Source organism: Eptatretus burgeri, chromosome 1 (genome assembly GCF_056783735.1).
Source record: "Eptatretus burgeri isolate ZD-2024b chromosome 1, Ebu_testis_v1, whole genome shotgun sequence".
NCBI lineage: Eukaryota > Metazoa > Chordata > Myxini > Myxiniformes > Myxinidae > Eptatretus > Eptatretus burgeri.
The window spans coordinates 105,636,855-105,646,114 of record NC_140961.1 but is presented as its reverse complement, the minus strand read 5'-3'; the positions used below and the strand labels follow the sequence as shown (position 1 = coordinate 105,646,114).

Sequence of the window (9,260 nt, the reverse complement as noted above, 5' to 3'; positions counted from 1 at the left end):
ATTATGCACTTGTTCACATAAAGGGTGCAGAGATTAAAAGAAAAAGAATGCTCATTTATCCCTCATCAATTTCAAGGAGGGATGAAGTGTGGATTATGATGCAGAGGGTCAGATAATGAAGGACATGATCGGGCAATGGGATGAACGCTCCGTTTGCCCAGTGAGCTTAATTGTGTGGTGATAGTCCGGACAAGAAAACGAGAGAGAGGGGGAGAGAGAGAGAGGGGAGAGAGAGGGGGAGAGAGAGAGGGGAGAGAGAGTGGGGGATAGAGAGAGGGGAGAGAGAGAGGGGGAGAGAGAGGGGAGAGAGAGAGGGGGAGAGAGAGGGGGAGAGAGAGAGGGGAGAGAGAGAGGGGAGAGAGAGGGGGAGAGAGAGGGGAGAGAGAGAGGGGAGAGAGAGAGAGGGAGAGAGAGAGAGAGGGGAGAGAGAGAGTAGGAGAGAGCGGGGGAGAGAGAGTGGGGGATAGAGAGAGGGGGAGAGAGAGAGGGAGAGAGAGGGGGAGAGAGAGAGGGGGAGAGAGAGGGGGAGAGAGAGAGGGGGAGAGATAGTGGGGGATAGAGAGAGGGGAGAGAGAGAGGGGGAGAGAGAGGGAGAGAGAGAGGGGGAGAGAGAGAGGGAGAGAGAGAGGGAGAGAGAGAGGGGGAGAGAGAGAGGGGGAGAGAGAGAGGGAGAGAGAGGGGAGAGAGAGAGGGGAGAGAGAGAGGGGAGAGAGAGAGGGAGAGAGAGAGAGGGGGAGAGAGAGAGGGGAGAGAGAGGGGAGAGAGAGGGGGAGAGAGGGAGAGAGAGAGAGAGAGAGAGAGAGAGAGAGAGAGAGAGAGAGAGAGAGAGAGAGAGAGAGAGAGGGGAGAGAGAGGGGGAGAGAGAGAGGGGGAGAGAGAGAGGGGAGAGAGAGAGGGGGAGAGAGAGAGGGGGAGAGAGAGAGGGGAGAGAGAGAGGGGAGAGAGAGAGGGGAGAGAGAGAGAGAGAGAGAGAGAGAGAGGGAGAGAGAGGGAGAGAGAGGGAGAGAGAGGGAGAGAGAGGGAGAGAGGGAGAGAGGGAGAGAGGGAGAGAGGGAGAGAGGGAGAGAGGGAGAGAGGGAGAGAGGGAGAGAGGGAGAGAGAGAGAGAGAGAGAGAGAGAGAGAGAGAGAGAGAGAGAGAGAGAGAGAGAGAGAGAGAGAGAGAGAGAGAGAGAGAGAGAGAGAGAGAGAGAGAGAGAGAGAGAGAGAGAGAGAGAGAGAGAGAGTTGGGAGAACACGAGTGAGAGAACGATAACTATGTTTGGAATGAAAGTAATTGAACATTCATTAGTTTTGATTTGATTCTGATGTATCATACTCTCTTGACTGAGCGTTAGTGCTGCCGAAGCCCAGCGTGCTCTGTTCTCTTAAATGCTCAGCGTCAAGCAAGGAAGCAGCACGTACCATTTTTGAGGTCTTCGGTATGACCTCTCAGACTCAAAGCGGATGCTCTAACCATTCATGAGTAAGTCACCAAATTACAGCTCACAACAAAGCTCAAGTTTCAGGTAGCACTGATTTTGTGGTGAATGTCAAAGAAATGCTCTTACATTACAAAGATCTCGAGGTTATAGCATACATCACATGGGTGGATTCAGAAATTTCAAGATGGGGGGGTGTTCACCAGGCCATAGTGTTGAATGGGAGGTGGGGGGGTCAGGGTTTGGGGGTCTTTCCTCAAGAAATTTTGAAACATTGATCGTCAGAAATGGCATTTCCTGCGTTATTGGAAGTTTTGGAATTGGAATTATTGGAAGATAAATGGTGGTATATTCATGATATCAGGCAGGGAGTGTTGTGCATTCGCAAACATTGTTGATTGCTTACGTGCTGTCCCCGGTGGATGGTTTCAATTTCTGCTGTGGAGGTGTTCTTTGTTGAGCCCTTCTATTGGTTCTTAGAAAACATATGACCTGGAGGACAGGGAGTAGATTCTCCATTTTGTGATGAGCAAAGGCCATGTCGTTTTGCTTTGTGCCATCTTCTCTGAATTTGTGCCTTGGAAGGTTATTTCTGAAAGTAAAAGTTTAATATGACTCCACCCTCTGCCATACCATCTGTCATCCTTCTGACCGACAAGCAGCAACTTCTTTGCTCACTGCAGATCCAGATCTGGGTAAAATCACAAACTGGTCCAAAACGTGAAACATGTCTTTCAATCCGGACAAATGTCACACTCTCACTATATCTCTCCAAAGGAGCGTTTTGCACCCCCCCCCCCAATCCACTTTCTCAACAATCTTCTGGAAGAAGTCCTTTCTGTCAACCTTCTGGGTCTCACTGTCTGCCATGACCTTTCCTGGGAAAGCCACATTTCAAAGCTTGTCTCCAAAGCCAGTCACCGACTGGGAATCCTCCATCGTGCAAAGTCCTTCCTCGGCCCACGTGAGCTCCTGACCACTTACAAAGCCGTCGTCTGCAGCCTGATGGAGTACTGCTCTCTTCTGTGGGCTGGTGGTCCTGTCTCCCACCTTTCTCGGCTTCACACTGTGGAAGCCAAGGCATTTCGGATCATTGGCATCTCCCGTGATGAGGCTGAGTCTTTGGGCCTCTCAGTCCCTCGCCGCAGGCAGGTAAGTGGTCTTTGTCTTCTACCCTCTCCTCTCCAGCCTCGCCCCCCCTGCTCTCTCTGCGATTTGTCCCCACCACATTTCCACAGGGTGCTCAAAGTCTGCTAACAACCCCCTTCTGGTAAAACTACCAAAATCACGAATCACTGCTCACCTTCACTCTTTCATTCCTATTTTTTCCCATCTTTGGAATAAACTCCATCACTCTATTCAATCCCATTCTTCCCTCCAGGTCTTCAAAACAGCTGTTCGCCACCATCTATTATCATCCCCCATCCAAATCCTCGATCTTTTCTACCGCCGTTAATCCACCCAAGCCCACCTCCTTCAAATTCCCTGCTTTACTTCTCGTCGGGTCAAAATACCATCTGACCCACAACAAATTGCAACAAAAGGTTTTTCAGTGGTTTTCATTCCTACTGGATATACTGATCAATAGAAAAAAGTCTATCAAAATCTGACATCTGGAAATGGGTTAAAACAGTCATTATCAAGATGGCCACCACCGGGCTTTGAAATAACTAACAGCTATAACTTCTTCAATAATTGTGATAAAAACATAACTGTTGGTTCTGGTTTATGGTTTTAATGCAGGGGCGGGGAACCTCTGGCCTCCGGGACGTATACGGCTCGCGAGACCGTTTGATCCGGCCCGCGAGGCAATTCATAATATGGAATAGGCAAAGCCAAGAAGCGAACGTAGAATACTTCTTACATTCGCTTCTTCAATATATCAAATTAAAGTCTTTTTGCTATGAAAAAATAAATATTACCTTAACATTACCTTCACAACAACAACTACACCGCCTCGAACAGGATCTCATCTGAAAAAAAAAATTCTTCAACATTACCTTCACAACGACAACGACACCGCCGAGAACAGGATCTCATCTAAAAAAAAAATACTAGAAGTGAACGTAGTATTCTTCTTACATTCGCTTCTGACTTTACCTATAACTTGTTGACAAATGCATATGCAATTTCCGGTTACTTCAGCCTGGATTCGGGATCAGCGATCAAATAACGTAAATCACGATTAAAAATTATTTTTTGATGATGTGGGAGATATCTTTATTAAAATCAGTGGAGGAAATATACACCATGTCTGATATTATTTGGGCCTTTCATATCTCCGACGATGCCTTTCTCTCCCGGCATGCATCATTCCCGATGACAAAAACCGGAAACAAAAAATAACCAGAAGCAAAAAAAAAAAAAACGGAAGCAAAAGGGTCATAGCCAACCACACGGATTCCAAATTGCTAGGGTATTGTGTTGCTGTTGTTGTTTCCTATTCTCTCATGTGCACGCGTTGAGTATGAAGCTCACTTCGTTCGCTAAAAATAAACAAAAGCAACCTCAGAAATACAACACAAAAAAAAACTCCAGACAGCGATTATTTTTTCCGAAAAAAAATAAATTAAACAGACAGCTAAAAAGGGACAGCTGTCATCTGTCTGTTTCACGTTCAGGGTAAGTGAATGCAGCACGTGCGGAACGTAATGTGTGATCGCGTAATCTCATGTCATCATTTCATTCAGTATATGCAAACATGGCAACTAACAAGAAAAGAAAGGTAGATGCGGAATGTCGCACTTTCCAAGAGAAATGGGCAAGCGATTATTTCTTTGTGGAAGTAAAAGACAAGCCAGTATGCCTAGTTTGTCGGGAAGCACTCTCGGTGATGAAAAAGTCCAACCTTGAGCGCCATTAGAGCTCGAAACGTGGTAAACTGGACGAGTTGAAAGGACAAATGCGCTTGGATAAAGTTAACGCTCTTCGGCGGAGTTTTGGTGCTCAACAAGCAGTCTTCACAAGACCACAATGTGACCGAGACAACACTACGCATGCTAGTTTTGTGGTGAGTGAGCTAATCGCTAAGAAGCTGATGCCGCATTCAGAAGGACAATTTGTGAAGGAGTGTCTTGTTGCCACTGCGGAGCTGCTCGCACCGGACAAAGTAAAATTGTTCCAAAGTGTCAGTTTGTCTCGAAAAACTGTCTCAGATCGGATTACTGAAATGACACAAGATATTGAGAAAACACTGAAGGACACCGCAAGAGATTTCCAGTTTTTCTCTCTGGCCTGCGATGAGACAACGGACATAACAAACACCGCCCAACTAGCCATTTTTGTGCGGGGGATTACAGCTGAGTTTGATACGAGCGAGGAGTTGCTGTCTTTGCAAGCCATGCATGGCACCACCAAAGGTGAGGATTTGTTTGAGCAAGTTGTTTTGGCTATGTACAAATTCGAACTGCAGTTTGACAAGTTAAGTGGCGTGGCCACGGATGGAGCCCCAGCCATGGTCGGCGCGCAAAAGGGATTGACTGCATTGGTCAAAAAAGAAATGAGTCGTCTCAGTCTCGATCCAAGTGAGTTAGTTGTATGCCACTGTATCATACACCAAGAGAATCTGTGTGCACAGTCCCTGAAGCTCAAAAATGTGATGACAACTGTCGTTTCCACCAAAAACGTCATCAAAAGCAGAGGGCTGAACAGCCGCCAGTTCAAGGAGCTACTGAGTGAACTAGAGTCAGAGTACGGAGATGTGGTTTATCACTGTGAGGTGCGGTGGCTGAGTCACGGAAATATGCTCACACGGTTTTACTCACTGAGAGAAGAAGTGAAACAGTTCATGGAGATGAAGGGGAAACCTGTCATGGAACTCAGTGATAGCAAGTGGCTGTGTGATTTGGGCTTCATGGTGGACATTACCAAGTACCTGTCAGAGCTGAACGTTAAGCTCCAAGGTCCCAACCAGCTTGTCAGCTCTCTGCAATCAAATGTGAAATCATTTGAAGCTAAACTAAAGCTGTGGCAAGTGCAACTAGAAAGGGGAAACACTGTCCACTTTCCCACTCTGCAAGAACAAAAGCCTGCTGTGACATCTGAATATGCTGCTGAGTGTGCAAAACTCCTCCAGGCATTTGGAGAGAGGTTCCAGGACATGAAAAGTAAACAAAGGGAACTGAACATATTTGCCACGCCGTTTAATGTGGAACCAGCTGATGTGCCTGACAACCAACAACACGAAATCATTGAGCTGCAAAGCAATGACGAGCTCAAAGCTAGGTACAACAACCTCCGTTTGCTCGAGTTCTACAAACTGTATGTACGTGCTGAGGATTTCCCCATTCTGTGGAGACATGCACTGAAGTTTGGATCACTGTTTGGGACGACCTACAGCTGTGAACAGATCTTTTCAAAACTGACTCTTGCAAAGACTCGGTTCCGCTCAAGACTGACTGACCCAAACCTGCAAAACCAGCTGCGAGTAGCATCATCATCACTACCACCTGACACCAAACACCTCGCCAAAGAGAAACAGTTCCAGCCATCGCATTAGGTGAGTCCGATATGTCGTTCGTCTTTCAGCTGCTCCCGTTAGGGGTTGCCACAGCGGATCATCCGTTATGATCAGCATACTGATTTGGCATAGGTTTTACACCGGATGCCCTTCCTGACGCAACCCTGGTCGCCTCTTACGACACAGGGATAAGGATTGGGTTTCGCAATGATTCCAGGCTGCTCTACACCCTCTCATAGCGTGGCTCAGTGCAGAGCCCCTGTCCTCAAGCGATCCTCCAACCCAAACCTCCGAGTAGCCGGATTACAGGCACACGCCACTACGCCAGGTATAGGTGAGTCCGATATATGTGCTCAATAATTTTGCATGGCCCTCGAAGGATGTTCTAAAAATCGAGATGGCCCTTGACAGGAAAAAGGTTCCCCACCCCTATTTTAATGGATCAGCAATCCACTGGTGTCAATAAAATTTAGATCTGATCAGTATTTAACATGAAACCCAAGATGGCGGCAAAATTCAAGAGGCCTAAAATCAATAAATTTTCCATCTGAACCAAAATCACTGAACACCTGGTGCCACTGAAACATTTATTTGTGAACATTACATAATGGCAGTTTAGGTTACAATTTCAGTCCTCATCACTGTCCTCAAGTTCCTCAGAGGCTTGATTTAGTATATTGTCACAAAACGTCACTTGGCATGATCCACATGCAGACGTACACGGAAGCCCATTCTTTCTGCAGCTGCAACGGGGTGTGTCACAAGCTGTGGTGCAGTTGCAGTGTATCATCTTCAGAAGAGTGTCTGGTGCAGCATTCATGGCAGTCATGATAGGTAGAAATCGATTGTCTTCAAGTCCCCAGCCCCAGTCCAGAGGATCGAGGTCAACCATCCTTATCCAAACCATGACGTGGTAGTACACTAGGAGACAATGAAACTTGGTGGCAGATTCCGTTGGGGGATTTGTGCTGTTTACGGCTGAATTGTGCTGTTTACTGAATGCAGAATTGTGCTGTTTACGGCTGTCTTGGCAATGTCCACATCAGCGTCCCCTTCTGCCTGAGTAACCGTGCAGCCCACTTTCTTCAGCTGATCACCTATTAAGGTGATCAGCTGTTGCTTGTTACTGCCGACAGATAGGAATTTATCTCTCTTTCCGTCAAATTCAGTTTCTCCGGTGAAGTTCAGTCGGATAGCTGTTGGCTTGTCCCCGTCTCTGCTGAGTGTTATCCTTTATCGAAGGGACTGCACCATAGCCATCAAAGACAACAGTTGCTGTCCCATAGTGTTTTGTTGTGAAGTCCGCATATGCTCTGGCTATTTTCCCATATGTATTTCCCTTCTTCCACTTGAGCTTGTGCAGCAAGGATCCACCATCAAGAACATACCTTTCAGTCTTAAGGTGTGCTGAAGGTGTGGTGTCAGGTACTCCTTCACATGCCAGTGTCTTGGTACAGTGGTCATTGACGGCTTGAGCGAGTTAAGGTTTGTCGGCCTTCCTCAAGATCTTGTTGTCCTCAAAGAGGGATGGAGGGTATGGACTGAGCTCAAAACTCATCACGTCCTCAAGTGACAAATCACCTATCTGGGATACCACCAGGAATCGCTGGAATAGCACACTGGAGTCGATGGTTCTGTGAGGAGCAACCTGGAGAGCATTAGAATTTCCCAGGGTCTTTGCTTTCTCTGTCCTCTTGATGGAGAAGGAAAACACAGGTTGTCCAATCATTCTCTCGATGATTTTGTTCCCAACAGCTTCATATTCATGCACGTTGATGTCTTCGCTTGCCACGATACCATTTATGATATTTCTCAATGTAGGATCAGAGGAGAAAGGTGAAAATGCGTTCAACTTTGTGCTTATCTTCGAGAGGTCGAATGGATGTCTTTCAATTTTGGCACCAGTTGCTTTATGCTGTTCGCTTATTGCGTATGTGAGATCATTGAAGTCCTGCATGGCAACGTTGACCTTAGATGTTATGGGGGCTGACATTGTCCACAATGCGAGGTGTTCCTCTGTCATCTTACTGCCACGAGTCAAGCCACCGGTACTCTTTAGTGATCTCATGAGTGTTTGTTTGATGACTAGATCACAGCTGAGGCCTGCCCAAAACTGGTTTGTTCGCCAGATCACATGGAAGCCATTTTGAAACTTCTCATACACATCTGGGTGTTTGCTCTCCAGTTCACTCATTTCTTGTACGTAGAGATAAGCTGGTAAGAGAAGACTGAAAACCCTTTTGTTAGAATTGCCTAACAGAGGTGATTGCCTAACAGAGGTTTGATTATATAGAGACAATTTATTGATTTTACACCCTTCATTTTTTGCCGCCATCTTGGACTTCAGGTTAAATACTGATCAAATATAAATTTTATTGACACCAGTGGATTGCTGATCCATTAAAACCATGGACCAGAACCAACAATTGTTTTTATTACAATTATTGAAGAAGTTATAGCTGTTTTAGTTATTTCAAAGCCTGGTGGTGGCCATCTTGAAAATGACTGTTTTAACACTTTTCTGGATGTCAGATTTTGGTAGACTTCTTTCTATTGATCAGTATATCCAGTAGGAATGAAAACCATTGAGAAACCTTTTGTTGCAATTTGTTGTGGGTTTGGTGGTTGTTTGTCATAAATTGACCCGACTATTCTTGAAAGTCCCTGTAATGTCCACCTTGTATACCCCATGTTCCCAAACCCCATCCCTTCCACAGATCTCCTAATGTCTCTGTTCCCCACTGCTTTGTCCTTCCCACTCCCGCCCCTCTTGTCTCATTCCCCCCTTGCTGTGCGTTGTGTGTTAGCCCTCATACGAGCCTCGACAAGGTATACAGAAAAAAAGAAGAAAAAAAGCTTCACAATGATTACAGATACACAATTATTGTTGCATGGTGTATTTGAAATGTTTTCTCTGTGAGTCATGGCCAAAAATATTGGCACCCTTGCACTTTTTTTCACATCACTCACAATAAGTTGAAATTGATGAAGATATTTCATCTCCACAATTCCTTATTTCAATGTTAATATTACAGAACCTTTGTTTTTGATTCAGAACTTAATATATCCTTTCAAATCAGAAATTAAAAAGAAATGGCATTGACAAAATGATTGACACCCTCAACTTATTATTTGGTCGCACAACCTTTGTACAAAATAACTGCAGTTAAGTACTTCCTATCGCCATGAATGAGCTTCCCACACCTCTCCACTGGCAGTTTGACCGACTCTTCTTGTGTAAACTGCTCCAGTTTTCCCAGACTTGAAAGGTGCCTTCTCCCAACTGCTGTTTCAGATCTCCCCACTGGTGTTCAATGGGATTTAGATCTGGACTCATTGCTGGCCACTTCAGAACAGTCCAGCGTTTTGTCTTGAACCAGTA

At 45.8% G+C, this 9,260-nt stretch overlaps 1 protein-coding gene across 1 annotated transcript; it reads left to right on the top strand.

Annotated features, from left to right (window-relative positions):
- The first annotated feature begins 4,321 nt into the window (after positions 1–4,321).
- Positions 4,322–5,917, top strand: LOC147035125 (general transcription factor II-I repeat domain-containing protein 2A-like). The gene has a single exon (XM_085862944.1). It carries the CDS (start codon positions 4,322–4,324, stop codon positions 5,915–5,917), a length of 1,596 nt encoding a protein of 531 aa, XP_085719070.1.
- The last annotated feature ends 3,343 nt before the right edge of the window (positions 5,918–9,260 follow it).

Excerpts from the sequence above, each read along its gene's own strand:
- LOC147035125 (XM_085862944.1), top strand. The coding sequence starts at position 4,322 with ATGCGCTTGGATAAAGTTAACGCTCTTCGGCGGAGTTTTGGTGCTCAA.